We start from the raw sequence: 25297 nt of genomic DNA, 5'->3' as shown, positions 1-25297 counted from the left end.
CCGCATTTAGGTGCCCATCGCACAGGTGTATATTAAAGCAGCTTTGTTTATATGGCATGGGAAAAGAGCACGGTGCATTGTATGCTGCCTCTGATTCTCCGGCCGCCAAACACCATGCTTGGCTGGCCCTGGCATCGTTCCGAGAAGCAGCATTTCAGTCTGCACGGCGCTGTTGGTTCTGCCCAGAGCTCTGCCTCTCCAGCGCACCTTCCAAAATCGGCGCCCAGCCTCTCCCCTGCCGCTGTCATGGTATCATTGCATGAGAGATGATCATCTATTATCGGTATTTTGGGGAGATGGGTATCAAACGGAGTGCGGTCCGCTGGAATGCGCAACTGACGTGTATTGCGACCAGCTTTAGGATCTGGAATCGTAAAGCAGCGGCTCCAAGCTGTTTGGGGAGGGAGGGGAAGACCAGCGCTTTCTGGTGGAGATTAGCAGCCAATGGGTATGAACTCTGGATATGGCAAGGCGAGATCCAAGGTTCGCTGGAGTGTAGGCCAATGACTTCGGCGATTTTTGCGGCACTTTCCCTTCCCCACCCAATTCCGTTTAGGGAAGAGCCCAGACAAGCGATGCGGGGGGTGACGCAGGATTTGTTTTCGTTCGCACAAGACAGCCAGAGAGAGACGCTTACCATGCGTCGCTTGCTTGCTTGCTGTCCTATGCACCCCTTGTCCCGAGTGTCACCGAAAATAGGACATTGTGCAAATCGCCTTTTCGCCTGACATTGCCCAATATATATGCATTTGAACAAAAGGCCATGGGGCTAAAAATAGTGCGACTCTTCCTACATAGCAGCAACCATGCACAATCCTCCTTCCTCTCCCCCAACAAGCAGCGATGCAGCAGCATGTCGCTGCATGAATCCGGGACGCGTAAACGGCAGGTGCCAACAAAGCAGAAATGTCCAAAACAAGATATGGACAATAACGCGGGTGTGCCTTGCAGCAATGCAGTGCTATGAATCGCGCATTTCCACAACAAACCGCTGGGACGGAATAAAAGCTGCCTGGGATATACGCTGGAACCAGACACACGCTTACTCGCTCCCTGTTTCAAGGAGCGCCAAGTGCAAAATAACGCAAGAGCAGCGCCAAAGGAGCTGTAGATCCAGGTCACTCCCAATCGCAATACTCGTACAATAAAGGCCATGTGGGAAAAAACATAGCAGGTGGATCCCACCGCATGGTGCGCTGTGCAGACCGCAACAAACGCCGGTGTCAAGATAGCAGTGTAAAAAAGATGGCCCAAGGGGAAAAGGTCATCTGAGCACATCCACCTTCGCCCTCTCCCGCACATCGGTGATCTGCATACGTCCCAGGCGCTCGAGCAGTTCGCAGGCACCTTTTCCCCCGAAGGAAGTGAGCTGGTTGGTCTCCTCCTGCAACAGGTTTGAATTCAGCCCCTGGCCAAGGTTGAGGGTAGGCAGGCATCACTGGTATTCGGACGATAATGTCGGCGATAAAGAGTCCGAATTTCTGGCATGTGGCCCAATGGGAGCACAGGCGCCAGGGGTTGTTCCAGGCATATGCAGCGGTGATGGAGCGCTGCGCAAATTTGCGAGCCACATGATCTATTTCAGCAGAGTACGCACTCTTCGGCCAAGCAGGCAGTCGGCGGAAGAGGACATGCTAATCGGAGTCTTTAAATCCCGTCCTCTCTTGCCGACATGTACCATGTGTCGCCGAAGAAAATCAGGATGCCGACTGCCTCGCGAAGACTCGAGGCCGGAAGGACCGTTTGTGCAAGTCCGGACGTGTCCATCCGGTCGCTCTAATGCCGCCCATTACACCGTGCCAGAAAATCCACCTTGCAAATGGTGCTCAGCAGTGGGAGGGTTTTTTTGCAGAGTTCTTACTGAACCCATCGGCGCCAGATGTAAACAATGGCGAGGCGGCGGATCTGGGGCTATCGCAAGGGGATTTTGGCTCTATCGCAAGCATATCGAAGAACAATGCCGAATCTGTATATATCTGAGGTGGAAAGGTGGCTCCCTCCTATCCCCCTATGCCGAAATATGAGGGACAGGATCTATAAATAAAACATTGGAGCAAAAGCTGTACATGTATCTACACACACGATAGCAGTGTAGTAGGCAAGCATAAACTTTTGGTCTGTGGCCCGCAGTTCCCCATTTGTCAACCTGTTCCTCGTGCAAATGGTGGAGGTGTGGGAAGCGTGCGGTCATATGCCACATCCTTATCGCTCCCTTCTGCCACAGTTGCCGTGTGGTTGTTTTCGTTCTCCACTGCGTAGATAAGCACCGAGCGGGAGGGAGTGGAAAAGATTGACGTGTATCGCATGCATTTTCCAGGTTGCGTTCTTCCTTTTTTCTGCCCGACACTTGGTCAGATGTGAGCAAGTAGCCAGCAACAGAATAATTATTGAGAAACGCAAGTCGCGCATTTTTCGGGCAGCAAAGCGCCCTTCCCTTTACCTCGTGGAGGTCCGCAAGCAAGCACGCATCCTGTCGCGCATGCAATCCATCCCAGTCACCACCCCTTTCCAACAGCTACATCGTAGAAAACGAAGCGGGCCATTTTTATGCCAGTCGCACTCTTGGCAAAACGGACCACACTGTATAAATGTTTTCGACATGGTTCAAATAAACAATTCTGAGCTCGACCCAATCAGCAGCGCGCCTTGCCGTACTGCTGCAAATGAGACATGGTGCTCTGCGGGCAAGCCGGGCGGAGACAGCAGAATGCACCGACAAAACAGCCATAGGGTATATTTAGCTGGTGTGGAGAAATGACACATGCCCACCTTAATTAGCTCTATGGAGCCCTCCCCTTCAAGTCCTACTAGGCCATTACCGCGTGGGACCTTGGGTGCCTGAATAATGCTTCCAAAAAGGAACATAAAATGACATTTTAATATCAGGTTTGGGGTGGGATGGTGGGTGTACACGCGCTTAATGGCCAAGAACGGCTCTCTGGAAGCTTTTGCGAGGACGCCTTGGCCCCCTGTACGGTCAAAAACAAGGGGCATTCCTGCGCTCCACCCCGGGATCCACACGCCGCGCGCCCGGCAACCACAGGACGGATGGACAGGTGAGCAGGCAGTGGAGTGGGACAGGCAAATCCTACCGAGAGCCTCCTTGAATATGGCCGTGGGGTGGTTGGCCTGGAGTGCTTCGTTGGGCTGGGGCGGGTGTGCGCCAAATGGACAAATAAACGGTACTTTATCCAAACACTTTCCACGAGCAGGCACGCAGAAAAAGTCCCACTATGAGGGATGGCGACGTGGGCAAACAGTGCACGCGAAAAATTACCGGCCCATTAAGTGGGCTTTTTGGCGGTAGCCAATTGGCCCGACACTTCAGACTTCATCAACACGCTGTCACACGATTTGTGCCCTTCCGGTGTAGGGGGTGGGTTGGCGCCCGGGGCGTCGGGGGGAGGGGCGGTTGCACCCCTGGAGGCGTGCGGGGAGAGGGGAGAGGCAGTGGGCCGACTTTTTCGGCGTGCTTGACACAGCGATGTCGAAAATAGGGATTCTCCTCGCTGTGGGAGGAAGCGAGAAAATGCCCATTTGCTGGCCCAGCAGCAAAATTTTGCTTTTCTGCTCGCGCGCCCCGCTTGGTCCTTTTTTGTTGCGCCTTTTCGGTCTTGTCTCTGCCCTGAACACTTATAAAGCGGCCGCGTTTTCCGCCGTCGTTGAGCCTCACTACTTTCCCCTCCAGCCATCTCCTCTTCCCCCTAAGATACCCCTCCCCTTATAAAGCAAACAATATTTTTCACAATGTACCAGACTGCTACTCGCTACCAAGCTCCTCCCCGCATGTTCCTGGAGCAGCCTGCGCACAGCCTGCGCACGCAGATGCCTGCCTACCCCTACACCAAGCCCGCGTACAACGCACCGGCTCCCATGGTCCTGCCCCCCATCATGCACGCAAATGAGCACTCTCCCTCCCCCTGCTACTCGCCGGGCGCCTCCGACGCTACAGTAGTGGACTACGCCAACTCCCCCTCCCCCGCCCTTTCCTCCAAGGCCACCTCGCCGGCGCCCCTGGCGGCCCTGGCCGCAGCCGCTGCTACCAAGCAGGCTGAGGGCCCCGTGCGCCGCCGGCGTGGCGGACGCGGCTCGCGCTCCATCTACACAGCCGAGGAGAAGGAGATGCGTCGCAAGATTTCGCACTCAGCCATTGAGAAGCGCCGCCGCGAGCGCACCAACACGGTGCTCAAGGACCTGCAGGAGATGGTGCCGTGGCTCAGCAAGAGCAACAAGGTGCAGAAGCTTGAGATTCTCGAGGCCGCGGCCCAGTACATCAAGGAGCTGCGCTCGAGCCAGGGCAGCGACTACAAGGGCTCGCCTGTGTCATCGGCTGATACGCGCTTTGATGGCGAGGAGGACATTGAGATCGAGAGCAACAATGGCCAGAGCGCCATGAAGCTCAACTTCCTCCTGTCCTAAGTGCCTGCGCCTGCCCCTCCCTGCCCTCGCCCTGTACCATCACCAACCTCCCCTGCCTTCGCTGCCGCTCGCCTTTTCTTCAATTTTTGTATATTATAAGAAATCTTTTTTCCTACTCTTTGAACCGATAAAATCTCCGCAAAATGCGAAAAAGGTCGGGCGACTGCTCTCTGCCCTACCAGAGGCCGCGGGCGCGCTTGGGCAAATACAGAAAGAGGGAGCAGATTTGCCTTTTCTTGCAGAGGACGGACAATCACGTGTGTTGATGATCGAGCCGATTGGCCAATTGTGTGGGCTTGGTTCTGAATTCACGTGTAGCCGGGGATTCCAGTTGGCTGGCCCAGTCGTGGCTGGCTTTGTGAGCACGGCTTTGGCAACAGCGGTCGTTGCACAGACACATCATCTGCCAAGCACTTTTGCCAACACGGGCACCGTGGAAAGAGGCCACACGAGCAAAGTGCTGTGCACGCTTTACAGGCCAGAAGGAAGCCGAGAACGCGCGGTCAATGCTTTTATTCCGCTTTGCCGCAAAGGCCATATCTCCTGATAGCGCTGGGGATGCGGTGTGTTTCTACACAGCCTCAGTGATGGCACTTGGAAAGATGATGTCCGCTGTGGATGCTGTGGGAAAATTTTGATAACGACCGCCAGCCTGTTATCTGAAAAACAACAAAAGTCTTGCGACTCACAAAGTTCTGAATCTAAGGGATGCGGAGAATAAGTTTGCCCGTGGTCTTCCGACCCTCCAGGTCCTCGTGTGCCTGGGCGACGTCCTTCAGATCGTACACGCCCGACACCTGAATGTCGAGCTTGCCCTGGTCAATCAGCTTGAACACCTCCCCCATATGGTGCTGCTTCTCCTCCTTGGTCACAATGTACCCAAACAGACGGGGCCGCAGAAGCGTCAGGTTCTTCGCCGACAGCTTGAACAAGTCGACTGGCGGCACGGCGCCCGAGGCATTGCCAAACGACACCATGGTGCCCAGCCGACGCAGAGACTCGAGACTGCCCTCAAACGTAGACTTGCCAACGCCGTCAAACACAGCGTGAACGCCCTCGGGAACGATCTCGTGGACGCGCTCAGGCACGCTCTCGTGGGAGTACATGATAATGTGGTCGGCACCTGCAGCCCGGGCCACCTTCGCCTTGTCGTCCGTGGACACAGTGGCAATGACATTGGCGCCCAGGTGCCTGCTGAGCTGGATCAGCAGCCGGCCAGTACCGCCTGCGCCCGCATGCACCAGCACCCAGTCTCCAGGCTGCACTCTGTATGTGCGGGTCACCATCGTGTGCGCTGTCAGCGCCTGAATCAATGTCGCTGCGCCCGTCTCCAACGAAACCCCCGCGGGCAGTTTGACGGCGCTGTCGGAGGGTGCGGCGGCGAACTGCGCGTACGCGTCCGCGTTGGCCAGATAGGCAACCTGGTCGCCGACACTGAAGTCTGTCACGCCATCGCCAATAGCAGAAACCTCGCCAGATGCTTCCTGGCCTAGCGAGGACGGCAGCGCTGTCTTGTAGAGCCCCGTGCGGAAGTACGTGTCAATAAAGTTCACGCCTGCAAACCGGTTGCGCACGAGGATCTGGCCGGGCTTGGGAGTTGGTTTGGGGATATCGACAAGCTGGAGGACAGAGGCGTCCCCGGTCTGCGAAAACTGAATGGCCTGCATGCTGAGACTGCGGGAGATAATAGAGCTGGTGGTACGAGCTAGGTGTGGGTGACAAAGCATTCAAACGAGAAAGGTGAGAAAAGTAATAGGTGCTTGCTGGAAGAACAAGCAGGAGCTGTGGCTTTATGTGAGCGTGTGATTACTAATGCGGAGTGCTACTCTCCTCCGTCACGTGGCGTCAGATTGACGTAGGTAGCAGCAACTGGTTCCAACTAGCCCATGTGGAAATGCCAAACTCTATCTTCGCCTGCTGGGGCTACACAGCCCCAGCACCGTCTCTTGCTGTTCACCAATGCCCAATTTATATGTATAGAGATTGCAGTTATCCACTACTACCAGAATCTAGCTATCCTTTCATAGTGTTCTCTGACGTGTTGGCATGTGTCGAGTATAGAAATATGTATCGCAAATGTAAATAAAGCTGCAGCTATCGAAGGCCATTGTTGCAGAATAGCGGCCTGCTCAGGCTGTCGCAATGCTCGTCGTATACTGATTTACCAATCTCTTCCTTGCATTGATTCAGTATTTCACTGACACGTTCAGTAGTAGCCATCCTGAGGGATAGAAGCTTGGTAATAGCGATGGCCAACTGCAGATTAACAGCTCACAAGCTTTGTAGGTCTATTGACCTCAGACTAGTACTGGAAATTGGGAGCTCTGCCAACAGCCTGCTAACCTCGTCCGTCCGAGCGATTAGAGTCATCAGCTTTGTCAGATTTGATTTCCTTCAACTCCTGATTCTAATGAGCCCTAGGAATTGAGACAGGACCTATTGGAAAACGCTAAGAGGACGCACCCTTGGTCAGATAGTTAGATGACGAAGCTGCAGGTGGAAGTGGTTCTGCGGGATGATAGACGACAGAGGCTAACTAAGAGATGAACAATTCGTAGTAACTCTCAACATGCTGGACATTAGGCGCAGTCAAAAAAAAAAAAAGACAGGTGTGCAGCTCCAAATACATCGACTATATCATTGAACGTCTTCAGGAACATAGCATCCCGAACACGGATACATGTGGGGTTAAGGAACCCACGACTATGAAGCGGCCTGGCAATAGGTTCAGCGAGATACAGTCGTAAGCAATAGTTGATTTTCACCGACATCGTCAATTATAGCACCGATATCAATGCTGCAGTATGTGTGCAAGGAAAAAGTTGGATCAATGGATGGAAACGGGTTAACATAAGGCATATCAAACCCCCCCACCAATATCATATCCCGTCTCGATGGATAAGCTTGGTGCAGTTTCGGGTACATATGATTGAATAGATGTTCCAGGTGTTCTGATATCTCCCCAACGGCACCCTCATCGTCATGATATGATAAAATATGAAACATCAGGTTTCAGTAGTATCCTTGATAGAGTAAATGATTGGACACTCAGAGATATGGTCCATTTCGGGATACATACATCGAATACCAGTGCTGGAACCGCCTTTTATAGGGACATGTTCCAAGTTCACGATCGTGGAAAATAAAGGCTTGGCGCTGGTGCGATAATACCCTTTGGATCCTTGCATATGCCCTCATCAGCGACCCGGTAGCCCGGAACGAACAATGAATGAGCTGTTCTGCACGTTGGGAAACAACAGGCAGATACATTCAATGAGAGAATCGACTTTTGCCGAGTATTCACCCTTGGGAATCTGAGATAAGCCATACAAATGTAGAGCGAACGCAGTCATGTTTGGGAAAATCCCATGGATAGAGCACCAGCATTCAGCAAGCGGATGGAGGTGCTGTCAACAATGTGGTCAAGCGGGAGGTGAAGGTGTGCTGAACAGACAGATTAGCTATGTTCGGATAGCAGGGTTGCGGGTATTACTCTCTGAGACATGCTTATAGATGGTCCCTGGTATGTGACAAAATGTGTTTTCTACTGCATCCAGGCAATTCACTTACCAAGTTTACAAACCGAGACATTTTCCAATATCTTCCCCAATCTAGTGCTTTCTTTGAACTTCTGGTGCTATGATGTGTTAATATTGTACAATTAATTGAAGGGCTGCAATGCAAGGCATGTATCTAAGGTTGCCTAGATGGAGATGGGCTGTGACGCATACGTTTTAAGAGTGGTTTAGAATTCGCAAGGGGCATTAAATGTCACCCCACCGGTATCTTGGGGTTGAAGCTGTAATGAAACCCGGTGAGTTTGGTGCCCACGTCCACGCTGACCAGTCCATCTCACCAGTGAATGCCACCTATCCAGGCAACGAATCCCGACTCGTCGGCGACTGGCACCAGGTGGCCTACCCGCTATCAGGGTCAGGATGTGGTTGTAACAGTTTTATCGAGTGTATTAGTAATATTAAGGGTGTCTAGGAGTATCAAGTTGTGAGGAAGGGTGCCTTTTTGGAGAATGGGGAATCTTTTGGTTCCAGCAGGAGACATGCTCGTTTTATCGAGAAATGGAGCTGGAGTTGCAATGTGTGGCTCTCAGTACTCTGTCTGGCAGTGAATACCGCTCGCCGCGTTGGCCACCACCACGCATGGCTTTCACAGTGAGCTCAGCAACAACGCAGTGCAAAATGCCAGAGAGAACGCAAACGTGCTATCTGGTAAACATAGGAATATCCAGCTGGCCAATGGAGCTTGGCAGAGGAGAGGTGAACATGGAAAACACGCAGCGCTGTCTTTTGCAACTCCATTAGCCCTATTCCTATCTTTCCGAGGGTTAGGATCTAAAGATGCACAAACGAGCATGGGTATAAACTAGTTTTCTCAAATATTCTTTTTGCAGTTACAACGACAGTACAATCTTAGCCGAATAGCTTCCAGAAAAAAAGAAACACGATCAAGGATATTGCCAAAAAGCGCATGTTCCTGTAGGCTGCGATCCACCGGAAATCGAGCCTGTAGTCCAGCATTGGCTGCGGCACAGTAACCTTCCCGTTGATAACCGCCAGCAACTCCTGGTACCAGTGGTTCATGCATTCGTTGGTCTGCGGGATCCTATCAAGCACCCACTGGCTCTCATACGACCTCGCCTCATATTCTTCGTGCAGGCCCACGATCTTTGGGGCTTGCATCAGCGACTGCGCAGTGAACTTGCGACGGCCCGTCTTGAGCTGCCACCGGCCGCGCTGTGTCAACATACCGTGCGACATCTCGGGCTCGGTGATGCGGCTGTCATGCTTTGGCCGGTCGGCGTACGCGGGGTTACAGCTCATGGATTCGTCAATACGTTCGGTGATTTCGCGGATCATCCCGCTGGATACACCGAATACTGCTTTGATCTTGCCGTACATAGCGCTGATGCGCCTTCTGCACTTCCTGCAGCTGGCGTGAGCGCTGGGCGGCAGAGTTTGTCGAGGACAGGCTGAGGCTGCCGGGCGAGTCGCCAGTGGCGGACAATATGCGCTGGATTACGGCAAATATGTCGTGCGCGACAGTCTTGGCTTGGTCGGCAGTGTCCTGTGGCACAATCAGGCGCAGTTGGCGAGCCTGCCAGCAGATCAGTGGTGTGCAGGGCACGCACTAGGCGGAGCATCAGCCTCCCAGGTCTGGTGAACACAGACACCAGCGGCGGGTTTCCAAACTCGTCAATTAGGACTCGCTGGAGCACCTGCGAGTCGCATTTCATGCTAATGCAGCTTGCTGCGTACGGCATCACGCCCGGGTGCATCCGCAGAACCTGCTGCTCAAACAGGGTCCGGGTTTCGTGGCGAGCGTCCCTGACTGGCGAGCCATTCTCTGGGCTGCCAGCTCCTGTGGACTCCCAGATCGGCGGCTCGCGCGGAGCAATAAACTGCGAGCGCATGTGCAGGTTCGCGTCGAGCTGGTACTGCTCGATTATGTACAGTACGGAGCGCAGGCCCTGGTCGGTGAAGGATGAGAGCACCCGATCGATGACGCTTAGCAAGTCGCTTTTGCCCTCCGCAAGAGTGTTGCATCGGGCAAGCAGGTCGGTGTTGGGATCGGTAAGCTGCTTGATGAACAGAGAAAACACCTGGCCGTAGAGCACTGTTGCCATGTTGTTGGTCATTGCTGCCACGCGCGAACCCCACACATTTGTCATGTCGACTGCGGGTGGTGGTGCTGTGCTGCGCCACGGCAGGGCAAACCGGATCCAAATCTGAGCCGCATTATGCAGCATGGCTAGCCACACATCAACCTCAACAGTCCCTGCGCGGTTGCAGCTGCCAAGCACCAAGCCAAGCATGTCCTCGATGCTGGTGACTATGGTGCGTGCCCGCAGGAAGTTGCGGATAGACCCATTCATGCCTATACGTGTGCCATTGGCCACCAATTTGCTGTTCGATCCGTTGGGACCGGGCACATGGAACTGCTCCATCTGGCGCTCACCTTTGGAGAAGTAGCTCACCAGCATATGGAACATGTTCAGGCCCGCCAGGTGGGCATTGTTTGGAATCCAGATCCAGTCAGGCTTGCCTGTTGCAATCGCTGCACGCACATCAGCTGGTACAATCGGCATCCAGAGCAGTACCGTAGTGGCAACGAAGTATCCCGTCAACTCCAGCGTCGCGTTGTAGTCCATTGTGTCCAGAATGTCGGCTTCCATGGTGCCCGGTGTCCGGATAGTCCTTGGCAGCTCATTATGCTTCATGGGACTGAAATCGTGGAGCCGGTTTCTGATCTGGCCAATCGGGCTATTGTCAGTCTTGGTCGGGGTCTCGGTTGTCATACCGGGGACGGCAACGGGCACAAACATCTCAATGTACTCGCGCACCAGCAAGTGCACGGTGGAGCCCGCAGGTGCAAAGAATGTCTTGCGCGGCCGCTGGTCTGCGTCAAGAACCGGCGGCGCGCCTACTGTGCTCTCGCGCGGCGGCAGCATGGCCTTGCATAGGTGGTAAAGAAAGTATTCGAGCGCGCCGACTCGGAACCCCACGACCTTGTTGTCCTTTTGTGCGTCTTTGACTACGCGCTTCGCGTACTCGGGGCCAATGTCTATCTGGCTGTGGTACTCGGCCGGCATAGCGTCGACTGCAATCATCATGTCTCCAAGGCTGCTTTGCCCCCGCTGCAGCATGTAGTACCGCAGCAGCAACTTTACTAGACGCCCGTCCGGACGTATCAGCGCATACATCGCATCTTTCTCGTCTTGCCGCATTGCCGTGCTGTTCAAGAACCACGGATAGACAAGCTTGCTGATTGACTGTACGATTTCATTGATTGGCTTCACTGCGCCCGTAGAATTGTACTCGAGCCGGAGAAACGGCAGCAGCGAGTTTCTGACTACTGTTGGTGTCCCGCATTCGAAGGCTGCACGCAGCTGCTGGATAGAAACCTGGTCTGGAGCGCTCATTTTAGAATAAACAACTGGAGAATATATCGAAGAATGACGGCGTGTAAGGAGCAGCGGGGTCTTTTTAGAGCGGAGTTGCCCTGTGAACAGGACAACATCACAGAAAAAATAAATAATCCGTGCCAAAATAGATAATCAGCTAGCATGATCACCAGGAGGTTTTGCATTCCAGGGGTTTTGCGACTTTTTCCCACTTGCTTTCGCAGTTCAGCTCCACATTAGCCTCATTCCACTCTCGCAAATGCCCAGAGTAAAGAACAAGAGACGGCGCCCGGTGACAGCGACACCGATTCGTGCGCCAGAATCCGTCCCGCTACCGCCCATTCACGTCCAGGGCCAGGAGAAGATCACGATCAATGCGCCAACCTCGGTCAAGCTCGGCAAGCTGGGCAAGTCCTCGGCCGACACTCGGCGGCGCATCAACCACTTCCACACGCTCATCAAGCAGTACTCACAGCTGGCGGCGCAAGAAGACCAGTCTTTGGAGGTGCGGCAAAAGATCGACGCAGTGGCGAAGGAGATGGCGGAAATGGGCGGTCTCGATTGGTACCAGAAGGCCAGCCTGCTCGGCCAAAGCAAGGGCCGCGGTGGCGATACCAGCCGCTGGCTGGTGCCGAAGCTGAAGGAGCTGAAGCTGAAGGGGCCACTGCGCCTGCTGGACGTGGGAGCACTGAGCAGCCTCAACTACTTCAAGGAGCGCCGCTGGATCAACGTCACGCCGATTGACCTGAACTCGCAGGAGCCGGGCATTGTCCAGCAGGACTTTCTGGATATTGATCCAGGGCGTATGGAGGGCGAGACTGCGCATCTGTTCAAGGAGCCGTTTGATATTGTGTGTCTGTCGCTGGTGGTCAATTTTATCGGCGATCCGGCCAAACGCGGCGAGATGCTGAAGAACGTGTCGCGGCTGCTGCACCCGCAAGGGCCTGCTATTCCTGGTCCTGCCGCTGGCATGTGTCAACAACTCGCGCTACTTTGACGATGATCGGCTTTTGGAGGTCATGCAGTCGCTGGGCTTCGCGCAGCTGTTTGTACACCACACAGCCAAGCTCGCCCATTACCTGTACCGGTTCACCGGCGACACTGCGCAAAAAGAGTTCAAGAAGAAGCTCCTGCACTCGACGCCGAACCGCAACAACTTTTCGATAACAATATGATGTATTTCTGTATCACGCCTTTTGCGCGCTGCGATGGAACAGCACGTCAAACATCTTTGGGTTCTTGAACCAGCCGGCCCGGTTCATAATAAACGCATAGCTGTTGCCAGGCGCATGGATGCTGTACTGCGGGGACCCCGGCTTGGTGACTCCATTTGCTCCCTGCCCTGTGAACAGCAGGTCCCTCGAATACAGCGACGTGATCGGGTACTCGCGCGCCTTGACACCGTAGCCAGTGATCCGGTACGTCTCGATCCGCACTGTCTGCCCGTCCAGCACCTTGACGCGCGCAATCGATCTGCTGATGTAATGCAGAATGCCGCCGCCAATCGACACGCCGGCCAGAATGGCGACTGCCGAGATGCACGCGCGCTTCCACGGCGCCGACAGCGTCAATTCGCCCGTGGTCTCGTCCTTGTCCATCGAGTACCGCCAGTAAAAGTCGGCAAAGTTTATCCACATCAGCATCTGCCCGGCCACCACCCACATGCCCCACTTGTATGTCTGCTTTGTTTGCCGGTCGAATATCGTCACCTCGGGCTTGCCGTGGAACTGCTGCAGTGCCTTGCGCTTCTGCACGATGTCCATTTGGATCGATCCTGTGTGCTTCAGTCGCCGGCCAAGCAGCTGCCGCAGTGCCTGCTTCGGAAGGAAGGCGACGCGAGGAGAGGTGTTGAATTTGGCAAGAATTGAGGAAAGCATCGTCTAGGATAAAATGCAAGTAAAAGAAAAAATGGAGCAAGATAACAGCGGGGCTAAAATGCCTGGTCTCCTGCCCTTTGTTGATCAGGCCATGCCAATTTTGCGCTAAATTTTTTCTCAGCTGCTTCAGGTGCTGGTTTGTCGGCAGTAAAATTGCTGACAAGCTTCAAGCGGCAAAAGCCAAAGCGCTGTATTGCATAGAGCCCTACCATGGCCTACAAACGCGCTGGCCATTGCATATGCACAGCACTGCAGGCCCTCTCTTCAAGAGGAAGCCAGCAGCATAACGGTGTTGAAATGAATACTGAGCGTGCGCTACACTGCCGCTTTTTCATATGCATACATACAATGGCTAGTGTTAATGATGAGATGAAGCAGTACATCGATGCAATTGCAATGTCTTTAAAATGATGAGGTATCGAAGGAAAGGTAGAAAGTAGATATACAAAAAACTATTGTAAAGAAAGAGTAATAGGCTGTGCCAGGGCCTCACTTGTCTTGGCCATCATCGCTCGCCTCGCTGCTGAGCATGCCAAACGACGAGCCACGCCTCGACACCTGGAAACCAGCCGGCATCAGACCTACAGTCTCATCTGCATCGTCGTCAGGCGAAATGGTTGGATCCAAATGTGCATCGGCCTGGACCTCATCCGAGTCAAGCACCGAGTATGACGACGAGGCTGTGCGCGTGCCCATCGACGACGCAATGTTTGCAAACAGTCCGCTAGGACTCTAGCGACGCTGCAGCGGCGTCACTCAGCAGCGGAGCCGTCAGCGGGCCCTGCGACATCCAGGCCGGCGAATGCATGATGCGCGGCAGCAGCGTCTCGTCGAATGCCAGCAGCAGGTGGCTGCGGTTGCGGCGAGTCGCGACACTGCTAACGACATTAAAATCAGACAGTTCGGCCGGGTGGTCGGATTCTTCCTGGTCGGTAGGCTCATGCGGCAGGCTCGGGCGCCGGCGGCGAGCTCAGCGAGATGCCGTGGGCCACGTCAACCTCAGTCCAGCAGCGAGTCGTACGCCTTGCTTGGTATCGGCAATCTGCTTCATCCACATGTCATAGTACAGCGATTTCCTGTCACCAAACAGCTCGGCGATGCGTGCCGCGCTCAACAATCTTGCCCCCCGACACGATCATGATCTGGTCAGCGTGGACAATGGTTGACAGGCGGTGGGCGATGATCAGCGTGGTGCGGTTCTGTGTCATCTCGTGCAGCGATGGTCTGGATCTGGCGCTCTGTCGAAGTGTCCAGGGCGCTGGTTGCTTCGTCGAGACACACAATCTTCGGGTCTTTGAGCAGGGTAGCGGGCAATGGCCACGCGCTGCTTCTCGCCGCCCGGACAGGCGCTGGCCAGCGCTCAGCCAACGCGCGTCTCGTACTTTTCCGGGAAAGCCATGATCTTGTCGTGAACCTTGGCGGCGTCGGCAGCGTTAATCACGTCGTGCATGGACACACCCGGGCTGAAGCCTGAGCCAGCGCGGCCATAGGCGATGTTGTAGCGGATCGAGTCGTTGAATAGAACCGTGTCCTGCGGCACGACGCCGATTGCCTGGCGCAGCTCGCCACTGCGGCACACTGCGGATGTCCTGGTCCGTCAATCAAGATCCGGCCAGCCTGAACATCGTAGAAGCGGAATAGCAGCCGCAGGATGGTGCTCTTGCCGCTCCCTGACGGACCAACCAGCGCCACGGTCGACCCGGCCGGCACCTTGAACGAGATATTCTGCAGAGTCGGCTGCGAGTCGTACGAGAAGGACACGTTGTCAAAGACGACTTCGCCGCGGTTGACCTCCAGGGGCTCAGGTGCCGGCAGATCCTGGACCTCGATCGGCTCGTCGAACAGCTCAAGTAGCTTCTCCATGTCGATGAAGTTCTTCTGGATCACGCGGTAGTACGTGCCAAACCAGTTGAGCGGCTCGTACAGCTGCTGTGATGTATGCCAGAAGCATGGTGAAGTCGCCTACAGTCATTTTGCCGTCAGACACGCGCTTGGCGCTGAGCAGCGCGCCAGCGAGCAGGCCCAGCTGGATCATCAGGCTCTGCGCCATGTTGAGCAGGTTCATGGCGGCGTTGCTCTTCCACTCGGCGACCTGGAACGCATCGACCGAGTGCGAGTACTCCTTGCCTTCGAACTGCTCCGCGTTGTAGTACTTCACCGTCTCAAAGTTCAGCAGCGAGTCGACCGCACGTGCCTCCATCTCGTTGTCCAGCCAGTTGGACAGCCGGCGGTAACGCGTGCGCCAGTCGGTCAGCAGAATGGTGACGGCCAGGTACGACGACATTGTGGTCAGCACGATTGTGCCAAAGTACAGATCGAACATGGCCGAGAACAGGTAGCATGCGAGCACAATGTCGGCAATTGTCGGGATGATGTTGAACAGCACTGACGTCAGAAGCGAGACCACCGACGTGACGCCGCGGTCCTGCACACGCAGGATCTCGCCGGTCTTGCGGCCAACATGGAACCGCAGCGACAGCCTGTGCAGATGCTCAAACATGGCCACCGAGATGCGCTTCGTCGTGTTCTGGCCCACGGGCAGCCAGACAAAATTCTGCACTGTTGTCAGCACGCCAGCCGTTCCCTGCATCGACCGCAGCACAGCATACAGCAGCACATTGGCCCAGTGGAACTCGACCGGCGAGTCTCCCTTGGGTGTCAGTCCATCCACAACCACCTTGAACTGCAAGGGAACCAGCAGGTTGACCAGCCGGCCCGCTGCGACGATCAGAATGCAGCCTAGAATGCGCAGCTGCAGCCTTCTGTCTTCGGACGGCCACAGGAACGGCCACAGATGGGCCATGCGCTTTCGCAGCCCAATCATATCGTGGTCGAGCTCCTCCGACTGGTGGTACATCTTGACCTTCTTCACGCCGCTGCGCAATGCATCGGAGTCATGTTCGTCGTCGTCATTTTCGCCGTCCGACTGCCTGCCGCTGGGCTTGCTTGCGCTTTGGGCTGCGTCCTCGGGTGTCGCTGACAGGCTGCATGTGCTGGTGCGTGACCCAATGGGCGGCTGGTCGGTCGATTGCAGCAGCGGCGTCGTCTCCGTAGATCCACTGTGGGCACCTGTGTGGTTGTGGTCACTGTGCAAAGTATTGTACTGGCTGGGTGTGTGTTGACATTCCGCGCCAATGTTGATTGTGTCCATACTTCCGCAACTATCACCTTGCACGACCTGAGCAAAGCTGTGCTGAGCAACTCCGCTGGCATGTGCCTCAGCGACTGCTGTTCGCTGTTGCTGTTGCTGTTGCTGTTGCTGTTGCTGTTGCTGTTGCTGTTGCTGCTGCAAGACGTGCATTCCGCGCGCAGATACTAACCAGTTGGCGCCTGTGCAGAACAAGCCCATAGAGAGCACACCCAACCAGCATGCAGTTGACCAGGATGCGGATGGAAATCAGTGTCAGCAACATCAGCGACTGGGTTGCAGGCTCCATGTCCGCTGCCTCTGCTGCCAGTGTGCATTTAATATATGCAAGCAGCTCAGCACCCGATGCCAGCAGAGCAAACGTCCAGAATCCCTCGCGTCCCCACGTCCACAGAAACGACGGGTTGGCTGGCGGCTGGCTGATATGGTGTGGGCGCACCTTGAACCGCCGCTTGAGCTGCCGTAGCCAGCTGAGCGACACGCAGAACTGTGCAAAGATAAGCCATTCAACCAGCCTGACCTCGCTGTGCGAGTGGGGCATGTGCCGCTGCGTCTCCTGCCGCAACGCGAACCCCAGCATCAGGTGGATTAGGCACTCGCCGTTGATCACCCAGATCAGCGCGTTGCCTGCCAGCTTGTCAAGCACAATGCGCTGCGCAATTGCATCCACTGCGCCTGACTTGCGCCCCTGCGAACGCGACTTCTTCTTTGCTTTTGTTGTGCCCGCTGCCGCCGCCACGCCCCCATGTGCTGCCTGTTCCGAGTATGCTGCCAATGCCTGGCTGCTGCTGCGATGAGCTCTTCCCAGAAGCTGGTGCTGCAGCTCCGAGTCACCTATCTTAAGCGAGTGCAGAGCCATTAGTGCCATGGGCGGGTTTGCATGTGCCAGTCAGTGCGTCTAACGGCCTCTGGTGGTACCCATGCATAAATTCGAGTCAAGCATAATGCGATTTGCCTTTTTCGCTCCATGTGACCTCGGACACCGTCAAACAACACAAAAATGATGCAAAGTTGACATAGCCCCCACATAGTGCACAGTAAAAGCGGATGTGGTGGCCACACTTGAGCCATGCCCCGCACGTAAGACATACTGCACTTCTGCACGAGTCAAAGTCGTCACGCGGCGTAATGCACAAAGGAAAAGAGCGTATACATGACTCGATAAGAGCCAGTGCTTTCATCCACCCCAAAAGACAGGCCAGGCAAATGCCGTGTCTTGGCAGGAGAGGTTGTCAATATACCCATGAGCAAATGTACTGGTGGTCATGAGCCCTTATGCTTTGCAGCATGCAACGTGCTTTTTTTCCTCAACCTGTTCACGCTACCCACCGAAAGGAGAGCCAACATGGCGATGTGTGCCAATTTGTACATATCGAGACAGCGATCGGCACTTGCACGATAAAGGAACGCGAACCTCTGCTGTGGCAATCGTCTTCTGCTATGGAAAAAAGGCTTGCCTCCTATTTCCTTATTGTAAAAAGGAGAGCGGCGCAAAATGGACTCAAAAAAAAAAACGTGCTGTTCCCAAAGGAAGATAATGGCATTTTGGCTACTCTTTTAGCCGCCGTTTCCCGATATCCGCTATTCGAAAATGCAACAGGTTGGCCACGTCTAAAAAAAAACTGCATGCGCAGATTCTGGTCGACGCAGTGCATGTATGAAGCACAGCAGCTTGCGCATGGGCATGGGCGAAAAAAGGGGGAGGAAAGAGGGATCGTGTCAAGTTGTCTTTGTTGGCCCTTTTTTTTGCTGCTGCTGAGTGCAATTGAGCGCTCCAGGCAGAGGAAATACAGCCACCTCCGCAAACCACCTTCTACAGCCAAATAAGGTCACGCTCGGCCAATTTTCCATCCCTCCATGCTCACCATGTACACGGGAAGAGAGACTAGGGGTTAATGGACTTACCCGAGCGAAGCCGCCTCAGTTGCCCGAGCCACGCTGCCAGCCGACTCCAAAGGGCCGGGACGATAACATACCCAAGCATTGCAATGCCTGGTAGTATCAGCACCGCATATTGCTGCCAGGAAGCGATCCAGTTACGCGTGTAGCCGTCACCCGCAGATAATACCGGTGCCTGCGTTGTGTGGAGCATGCCTTGTGTCTGCCGTGTGCTCCCGTCGCTGTTCAGGCCCATTTCTAGTTATACAGGAGGGGGAGGAGAAAGGCTGGAGGAAAGGTATACAATAAAAATGAAGAAAAAACGAGGTGGAGAAGAAAGGTAAAGATCGAAATCCACTATTTTTTTAGGAAAAGTTCTAGCGACTTTGGGAAAGCTATGCGCAACAAGAGCGGCTTTGAAAATCAGAAAAACTGCCTGGGGATGATGGCTGCTCAGGAAATTCTCAGCCCACACACGGGCTGTTGGGAAGACTTCAAGGTCTGTTTTATGTGGTGCACGGCACGAGAAAGCTACGAATTCCCTTTGGGCAAAGGGGCAGCAGTGCCCAATGTCGAGTATAAAACGTCGTGTGCACGGGCTCGACACAAAGAGGCTTCGCACTTACCCTTTAGTGACTAACGATGCCATTGGCGTGGGTGACTGGGGTATGCAGTTGGCTGAGGACTCGGACATGTCATCAATTGCGAATTTCCTGTGCTCTATTGCGGAGGAGGTTATGCGCGCGGGGTATGTTTGTCGTGGATATTTTTACGCAAATCAGGCCGGGCCGACATGAGCTTTTCATTAACCCATACTTGGTCAACAAGTGGCGTATCGGTGTCATTCACTCATTCATCCAGTGATCATGATCAATAGATCGGTTGCTTTGCCGCAGCCGCGCCCCAAACTTTTCCTTCGGATGGGGAGCGAGACGACGCCGAGCGCTACGCCCTTTCTGCTCTATACACTTTTTCTACACTTGCATTTCCAGCCATTTCCTATCTACATAATTACCGAAATGTCTTCCTTTTACGACGAAATCGAGATTGAGGACATGGAGTTCGATGAGGACACCGAGCTCTACCACTACCCGTGCCCCTGCGGCGACCGCTTCGAGATCAGCCTCGAAGAGCTGGAGGCCGGCGAGGACGTGGCAAAGTGCCCGAGCTGCTCGCTCATTATCCGGGTAATCTACGATCCGGACGAGTTCCTCCCGGGCGACGGCGAGGAGGAGATTCAGCTCGGGACCATCGATCACCGTCGTCTAAAAACTATCTGGAGGACCTTGCTCTCCGTTGTACAATAAAGAAGGTGCATCCAGCAACGCAAAAAAATACAGGCTTTAGGTCTGGTCCAGGTGACACTGGGAAAATGGGTATACGTGGGAAATGTGCAACATCTATGTGCTGCGTGCTGACTAACAAGGCGGGGTTGATCTACCCGGTACGGATGAACCAATTCGCCGTCTGTCAGTATAAAGACTCACTAACTCTCCTCACAGCCGGAGCATTTCCCAACTCCCACTGCCATCTTCTGTTTTGTTGTTTTCCCAGCAACTTGTACTTCTTAGAACTGCCCTAGCTTTTTTTTTTCTCTCTCGATACCTTACTATGCCAGTAGCGCCGCACTCCAAGGACCTGTCCGGGTACTTCACGCAGACCACACGGCTGCGCAAGAACAGCCCGCTGAAGTCGCTGCTCAAGTACATGGCAGCCGACCCCACGCTTGTCTCTCTGGGCGCGGGTCTCCCGCACCCGGCCACATTCCCGTTCGCCAGCATTGGCGGCCAAGGTAGCCGAAGCCGGCAAGCCAGCCACCTCAGCAGACACTGCATTTGTTGATGCGTCGATTTCAGCCGGCGATGTGTCGTCCATCGAGGGTCTTGACAAATTCCTGCAGTATGGCAACGGCCGCGGCGTCCCCAGCTACTCCAAGTTTGCAATGGAGCATACGGAGCGCGTGCACAACCCAAAGTACTCGGACTGGGATGTGGTAGGTGTCGAGCGGCAACACCGATGCGTTCGTCAAGGCAGCTGATGCTGTTCTGCGAGCACGGCGACACACTGCTGGTCGACGAGTGGACGTACCCGGCGATCATGGAGACAGTCGCGCCCATGGGCATTGAGCTGGCGCCCGTAGCTATGGACTCCCAGGGCATAGTCCCCGAGGCCCTCGACAAGGTCGTGGCCGAGTGGGACGGCAAGAGCCGCAAGCCGCGTGTGGCCTACCTGATTCCGACTGCGCAGAACCCGACGGGCGCGACCATGTCGGCTGAGCGCAAGCTGGCGGTCTACTGAGGTCGCAAAGAAGCACAACCTGGTGCTGATCGAAGACGACCCGTACTACTATCTGCAGTTTGCGCCGTACATTCCGGCTGAGCAGGTGCAGGACCAGGAGGACCGGTATCGCGATCTCCCGGGCCTCAGGACGCTTGTGCCGTCGCTGCTCTCCCTGGACACTGAGGGACGCGTGATCCGCCTGGACTCATTCAGCAAGGTTCTGGCACCAGGACTGCGGTGCGGATGGATCACGGCGCCCAAGTATATTACCTGACAAGATCCAGTTCCACAACGAGACGAGCACGCAGCAGCCGTCAGGACTCAGCCAGGCGCTGGTCTCTCGGCTGATGAACGAGGACTGGGGACACTCCGGCTGGGAGAAGCATCTGGTCCAGATCCAGCGCGAATACGCTGTGCGCCGCGATGTGTTCGTCGACCTGTGCTTCAAGTATCTGAAGGGCAAGGTCGAGTTTACCGTGCCCGATGCCGGCATGTTCTTGTGGTTCAAGATCCATTTGAACGAGGAGGCAAGGGCGAGGAGGGGGTGATGCAGGACATCTTTGACGCCATGATTGAGAACCACGTCATGCTGGTGCCTGGGTACATGTTCTCGCCGCTGGGGCAGTGCGACGAGGTCATGGACAAGCCGTATATGCGTGCAGCGTTCTCGTATGCATCCATTGACCAGTTCGAGACAGCGGTCTCTCGGTTTGCCGAGGCCCTGGCCCCATTCACCAACTAGTACTGATAGCGTGCAATATATTCAAATCATTACACATTTTGTCTGGCTTTCGCTACAACATCAGTCAGCCTGCGTGCTGTCTGCACTGCCAGCTTGCTGTCAATGTCAAGCTTCATCCACTCGGCCTTGTCCTTGGCGCATTGAAGCAGAGATGATGGCAGCCCAGCCATGCGCGCGACGTTGAGCCCGTAGCTGTCGTGGGATCCGCCTTCAACCAGCTTGTATAGGAACGTGAGCTGGCTGATGCCGTCGTCAGCCGTCCGCTCCAAGAACGACATGTGAAATGACCGGATCTGCTCGCTACCAGCAAACTCGTCGACCAAGTGAGCGTAGTGCGTGACAAACAGGGTCAGTGGCCGCCGCCGAGCCAAGTAATCGAGCACAGCAACCGCAATGGCCGCGCCATCATGTGTGCTGGTACCGCGACCGAGCTCATCCAAAATCACCAAAGAGTTGGGTGTCGCCTGGCGCATCAGCTCGGCGGTCTCGCGCATCTCCACCATGAAGGTGCTCTCCCCAGCCATCAGGTCGTCTGACGCGCCCATGCGCGTGAATATGGCGTCGATGATGCTGAGCTTAGCAGCCTCTGCAGGCACGTACGACCCGCATTGCGCCATGACGCAGACCAACGCGACGGTGCGGATCAGCGAGCTCTTGCCGCCCATGTTGGGCCCGGTCAGAATCACTGCGCGCGCAGGACCTCCCAGCGCAATATCGTTTGGCACGTACGGCTTTGTGGAGTCGCTGCTGAGCACTGGGTGTCGGGCGCCTGTCAGGCTAATCTGGGCTTCATTGGAATCTACGATCTCGGGCTTTGTATACCCATCCCGCGAAGCCAATGTGGCAAGCGACAGCAATGCGTCAAAGGTGGCCAAGGTATGTACCAGTCTACGCAGCTGCTCGTAGTTGGATGTGATCTCGCCAAGGAAGTCGCTGTACGCGCTGTTTGCGGCACTGGCCAGAAGCTCGCGGTACCGCTCGCGCTCAGCCAGCTTCCTGACAATGAAGGGCGTGTGGAAACGCGAGTTGGTTTTGGTGCTTGAGATCTTGACCCAGTCATCCGGGACTGTCCGCGCCTTGACGTTGGTGACGTCGACCAGATAGTCTATGCCAGAGATGCTCTTGAACATGAATGTCTTGACACCCAGCCCCTGGGCAACCGAGTCTGCATGTGCCTCTAACTCGCTCTCCACCTGGGCGATTTTAGTGTGGAATTCCTGCACGCGGCCATGGAGAGCTCCGGATTGGAACAGGATTCCTCTTGTCGCCGCTCCGTGCGCAGCGGGGGTCAAGCTGCGATTTCCACGAGCTGACTGATGCCCGAAGCTCCTCTGTCCAGAATCTCGTTCGCTCAGCACATCGGCCAGCAGACGTGGTTCCTGTTATTTCAGTGCCGGGAGACAGCAGACTGGCAGCGAGGTCTAAGGAGCGCAGGAATGCGCAGTAGCTCGTTGGGAGTCGCTCGCTGGTACCGAATCCGGCATAGTCCGCGCTCCAGATCAACCATACGGTGCAATGCGCCTTTAACTCGCAAGACGGTCGCCTTGACCGGGTCATCAGCCGTTGCCTTGAGTCATTTTCTTTGTCCAGCACGCCCTTGAGGAACTCAACCGCAATAATGCGCTCGTTCAGATCAACTTTCGATACCAATGGGTGAGCAACCCAGTGCCTTAGCAGGCGGCGGACCAAATGGCGATGATGTAAAGTCCATGACACTGAACAGGGAGCCATCTCCGCCATGCACATAAGCACTGTGCACACTGCCGAGCCTCGAATCAGGCGAAAGAAGCGACTTGAGCTCCATGGCCGAGTCGGTCTTCCGCGTATCACCGGATGTGAATACAGCCAATGTATGCATAGCAGTTGCTCCGAAGAAGCATGCGCGAACGGGTGCGGAACGGCATGAATGCTTGCTTGGTGCTGTTAAGAAACACCTGGGTCAGACCAAATGGCTCCAGGTACTTGACCAGCTGTGCCACACACATAACAATGGTTTCTGGGAGATCGAGCACACGGCCAAGCATTTCGCCGGAGTGGTTCTCTGCGTAAAAGTCTGCGACAAACTGCACTGCTGCTGGCGGGTCATGGAGCGTAGGATCGCTAAATGCTACACGAGCACCGGTCCGCTGAGCCTGCTCCAACGTGGGCTCCACCCTGCCTGCGCTAGATGCAATCGGCTGGTCACAGTACGCAGATAGCACCTTTAGTGTTTCGCTGCTGAGTCCTTCGGGCACTACCAGCTCGCTGGGCTGTAGATGTGCTAGTCGTGTGTCAAGCTCGCTTCGCAAGTACCCGTCCTCGAATTCATCGTATATGACATCGCCAGTCGTAATCTGCACTGCCAAGACTCCGATCCGTGCACCATTGTTGGCACATCTCTCTGGCGATTCAACAGCACAAAACAGATACTTGTCATGTATCCTGCCATTGCCACTAGCGTAGTCCTCGACCTCCTCGACCATGGTACCAGCAGTGAAGACCTCAGCTAGTTCACGCGTGAATGGCGCGCTCTTGTTGTCGCCAATGGCCTTGAGCGCTGCCGTCTCGACCTGCCGCATCACACCGACTTTGTATCCCAGCATGTACTAACCGCCGCACATGCACCATGAGCCGGGGAGTCGGAATGCTGGCGTTGTAAAAGTTGTTGGCGGTGGTGCACATAATACCCAGCACCCGCGACGCAATCCGTGCGTCTTCGCCAAAGAACCGGTACTTGTACCCAACCTCGACTGCCAGCAGAATGTCTGGGTGTTTCGTTTTCATATCCAGCACCTGCATCTCCAACGGCGTGTACTTTACTCCCTTCTTGCGCTCAACCAGCTGGATCGATGTGCCTTCAACGGTGCCCGTTGCCATACCGCCCGATCCTTGTGACAGTCCGTTCTCGCGGATCCGCTCCCGCATCCGCTCTGCCAAGTCAGACGTGTCGGAGACCGATTTTACCAGGGTTGCCTGCTGCGTGTCTGATCTGCAATGCAACTCACTGAGGCTCTTTCTGGCCACCGGCGGCCGTGACTTGGCACCTGCTAACGCCTGCTGCCCGTCGACGTAATCGTCGTCCATGTCGTCATCGGAAATGACGCGGGCGCGTTTCTTTGGCGTTTCGGCGATGATTGTCAACTGCTCGTCCACATCCATGTCGCCATCCTCGCTGGCTGCTGCGCTGGGCCGCTTCGACGGCACATCATCGGCGGGCGCCCTTTTGGATTTGAAGAACGACGACAGCGATGCCTGGACCTTCTTGCTGCCGCCCATTGGGAGAAATGTCAGAATCAGGTTGAATTTGGGAACAGAGTAACGATAGGGAGGCTGCTTGTCGGCCCAGGAGGAATACAGTATTTTTTTTTTGGATGGGCTAAGCCACCTGCACAGCTCGGCTCGCGCTACTAGCATATTAAGTGGTGGTCCCGGAACCGCCACTCATACGGCAAATGGCGCAACGACTGGGCACATTGCAGGCCCTCTGGCTGTGGCCAGCAGCTCTACCCAGGCCTATTCCATTGCCTGCGCCCTTGCATGAGCAGAGCAGGCGACTATGACCACACACGCTGCTCGGCTGTTGCTGCAACTCAGTGATATCACAGCTCCTGATCCTAGGCAGGAATGCGAACGCACATGCCACTTTTTTTTCTTGCCAGCTGTTCCTTCTTGCCAGCTCCCCTTCGCCTGCTGCCTTTCCAGCAGCAGCATATGCACGAGTGACGCCTGCGCATGCAGCTTTAAGTGGTGTGTGCCTAAGGGCAAGGATAGTGTTGGCGGTGGTTGGGCAGCGCACATACCCACTGGCAATCGTCACCCGGGCACCATCATGTGGTTCGGGCCATTTGCGCTGTTGACAGTATTGTTCGCTAGAATGTCAGGCATTCCGAGTGTCTGCGAGTGGCCGTCGCGCGGTGTGATCTACGCTGCTGGCCGCCAAAAAGGGCTAGGCACCATTTGGTTTTATAAGGATTGACACGAGACCTTGCGCTGCTAATCTGGCCACTCTTCGTCTGAACTGGCGGGGCAATAATTGCGGTGGAACCAGGCATGCT

The 25297-nt window shown here is 55.2% G+C and overlaps 11 protein-coding genes across 11 annotated transcripts; 5 read left to right on the top strand and 6 right to left on the bottom strand.

Annotated features, from left to right (window-relative positions):
* Positions 1-304: 304 nt before the first annotated feature.
* DL89DRAFT_18947 (uncharacterized protein) lies at positions 305-1399 on the bottom strand. The gene has a single exon (XM_040883970.1). The coding sequence runs from the start codon at positions 1300-1302 to the stop codon at positions 664-666; it is 639 nt and encodes a 212-aa protein (XP_040747782.1). The 5' UTR covers positions 1303-1399; the 3' UTR covers positions 305-663.
* On the top strand, positions 1113-2060 carry DL89DRAFT_19039 (uncharacterized protein). Its single transcript, XM_040883971.1, has one exon. It carries the CDS (start codon positions 1497-1499, stop codon positions 2022-2024), a length of 528 nt encoding a protein of 175 aa, XP_040747781.1. The 5' UTR covers positions 1113-1496; the 3' UTR covers positions 2025-2060.
* Positions 2061-3747: 1687 nt separating this feature from the next.
* Positions 3748-4547, top strand: DL89DRAFT_264407 (uncharacterized protein; the record flags this gene model as incomplete). Its single annotated transcript, XM_040886236.1, has 1 exon — positions 3748-4547. One exon carries the CDS (start codon positions 3748-3750, stop codon positions 4417-4419), a length of 672 nt encoding a protein of 223 aa, XP_040747780.1. The 3' UTR covers positions 4420-4547.
* A 573-nt stretch (positions 4548-5120) lies between these two features.
* Positions 5121-6086, bottom strand: DL89DRAFT_254382 (alcohol dehydrogenase zinc-binding domain protein; the record flags this gene model as incomplete). Its single annotated transcript, XM_040885269.1, has 1 exon — positions 5121-6086. One exon carries the CDS (start codon positions 6084-6086, stop codon positions 5121-5123), a length of 966 nt encoding a protein of 321 aa, XP_040747779.1.
* Positions 6087-8800: 2714 nt separating this feature from the next.
* Positions 8801-11395, bottom strand: DL89DRAFT_264405 (uncharacterized protein). The gene is made up of 3 exons (XM_040886235.1): positions 9566-11395; positions 9404-9531; positions 8801-9351 (listed from the first exon to the last, which is right to left on the bottom strand). The coding sequence occupies exons 1-3, from the start codon at positions 11354-11356 to the stop codon at positions 8847-8849; spliced, it is 2424 nt and encodes an 807-aa protein (XP_040747778.1). The 5' UTR covers positions 11357-11395; the 3' UTR covers positions 8801-8846.
* A 298-nt stretch (positions 11396-11693) lies between these two features.
* On the top strand, positions 11694-12245 carry DL89DRAFT_208297 (uncharacterized protein; the record flags this gene model as incomplete). The annotated part of the gene is made up of 1 exon (XM_040884134.1): positions 11694-12245. A coding segment is annotated over one exon (552 nt), but the record flags the coding sequence as incomplete, so codon positions are not given.
* Positions 12246-12517: 272 nt separating this feature from the next.
* On the bottom strand, positions 12518-13257 carry DL89DRAFT_264404 (uncharacterized protein). The gene has a single exon (XM_040886234.1). It carries the CDS (start codon positions 13213-13215, stop codon positions 12526-12528), a length of 690 nt encoding a protein of 229 aa, XP_040747776.1. The 5' UTR covers positions 13216-13257; the 3' UTR covers positions 12518-12525.
* A 439-nt stretch (positions 13258-13696) lies between these two features.
* DL89DRAFT_264403 (uncharacterized protein) lies at positions 13697-18572 on the bottom strand. Its single transcript, XM_040886233.1, has 11 exons — positions 18269-18572; positions 16442-17197; positions 16221-16416; positions 15182-16199; positions 14785-15144; positions 14598-14746; positions 14493-14564; positions 14331-14439; positions 14237-14305; positions 13972-14152; positions 13697-13895 (listed from the first exon to the last, which is right to left on the bottom strand). The coding sequence occupies exons 1-11, from the start codon at positions 18345-18347 to the stop codon at positions 13705-13707; spliced, it is 3180 nt and encodes a 1059-aa protein (XP_040747775.1). The 5' UTR covers positions 18348-18572; the 3' UTR covers positions 13697-13704.
* Positions 18573-19260: 688 nt separating this feature from the next.
* Positions 19261-19548, top strand: DL89DRAFT_220267 (zf-CSL-domain-containing protein; the record flags this gene model as incomplete). The annotated part of the gene is made up of 1 exon (XM_040884441.1): positions 19261-19548. One exon carries the CDS (start codon positions 19261-19263, stop codon positions 19546-19548), a length of 288 nt encoding a protein of 95 aa, XP_040747774.1.
* A 304-nt stretch (positions 19549-19852) lies between these two features.
* Positions 19853-21286, top strand: DL89DRAFT_277194 (PLP-dependent transferase; the record flags this gene model as incomplete). Its single annotated transcript, XM_040889427.1, has 7 exons — positions 19853-20033; positions 20056-20240; positions 20276-20461; positions 20541-20605; positions 20669-20758; positions 20784-20997; positions 21075-21286. The coding sequence occupies 7 exons, from the start codon at positions 19853-19855 to the stop codon at positions 21261-21263; spliced, it is 1110 nt and encodes a 369-aa protein (XP_040747773.1). The 3' UTR covers positions 21264-21286.
* Positions 21267-24474, bottom strand: DL89DRAFT_264401 (uncharacterized protein). Its single transcript, XM_040886232.1, has 8 exons — positions 24248-24474; positions 23850-24226; positions 23152-23812; positions 22950-23129; positions 22857-22900; positions 22736-22830; positions 22636-22710; positions 21267-22523 (listed from the first exon to the last, which is right to left on the bottom strand). The coding sequence occupies exons 1-8, from the start codon at positions 24399-24401 to the stop codon at positions 21293-21295; spliced, it is 2817 nt and encodes a 938-aa protein (XP_040747772.1). The 5' UTR covers positions 24402-24474; the 3' UTR covers positions 21267-21292.
* Positions 24475-25297: the final 823 nt, after the last annotated feature.

The sequence above is a fragment of the Linderina pennispora genome (assembly GCF_002104995.1).
Source record: "Linderina pennispora strain ATCC 12442 chromosome Unknown DL89scaffold_1, whole genome shotgun sequence".
NCBI lineage: Eukaryota > Fungi > Kickxellomycota > Kickxellomycetes > Kickxellales > Kickxellaceae > Linderina > Linderina pennispora.
This window is presented reverse-complemented; position numbering and strand designations above follow the sequence as displayed.

Bases quoted from the DNA above. Each gene is read 5' to 3' on its own strand.
- DL89DRAFT_18947 (XM_040883970.1), bottom strand. From the start codon at position 1,302: ATGTGCGGGAGAGGGCGAAGGTGGATGTGCTCAGATGACCTTTTCCCC.
- DL89DRAFT_19039 (XM_040883971.1), top strand. From the start codon at position 1,497: ATGGGAGCACAGGCGCCAGGGGTTGTTCCAGGCATATGCAGCGGTGAT.
- DL89DRAFT_264405 (XM_040886235.1), bottom strand. From the start codon at position 11,356: ATGAGCGCTCCAGACCAGGTTTCTATCCAGCAGCTGCGTGCAGCCTTC. The intron at 9,532-9,565 runs GTGCGTGCCCTG...ATCTGCTGGCAG, and splicing joins GGAGGCTGATGCTCCGCCTA to GCTCGCCAACTGCGCCTGAT. The intron at 9,352-9,403 runs GTCCTCGACAAA...CAGGAAGTGCAG, and splicing joins TCGCCCGGCAGCCTCAGCCT to AAGGCGCATCAGCGCTATGT.
- DL89DRAFT_264404 (XM_040886234.1), bottom strand. From the start codon at position 13,215: ATGCTTTCCTCAATTCTTGCCAAATTCAACACCTCTCCTCGCGTCGCC.
- DL89DRAFT_264403 (XM_040886233.1), bottom strand. From the start codon at position 18,347: ATGCTTGGGTATGTTATCGTCCCGGCCCTTTGGAGTCGGCTGGCAGCG. The intron at 17,198-18,268 runs GTAAGTCCATTA...CGCTTAAGATAG, and splicing joins ACTGAGGCGGCTTCGCTCGG to GTGACTCGGAGCTGCAGCAC. The intron at 14,153-14,236 runs GTACGACTCGCT...CTGCCGCATGAG, and splicing joins TTGCCGATACCAAGCAAGGC to CCTACCGACCAGGAAGAATC.
- DL89DRAFT_264401 (XM_040886232.1), bottom strand. From the start codon at position 24,401: ATGGATGTGGACGAGCAGTTGACAATCATCGCCGAAACGCCAAAGAAA. The intron at 23,813-23,849 runs GTACATGCTGGG...GTGATGCGGCAG, and splicing joins TGGTGCATGTGCGGCGGTTA to GTCGAGACGGCAGCGCTCAA. The intron at 22,524-22,635 runs GTCTGCTGGCCG...AGCGGCGACAAG, and splicing joins ACTGAAATAACAGGAACCAC to AGGAATCCTGTTCCAATCCG.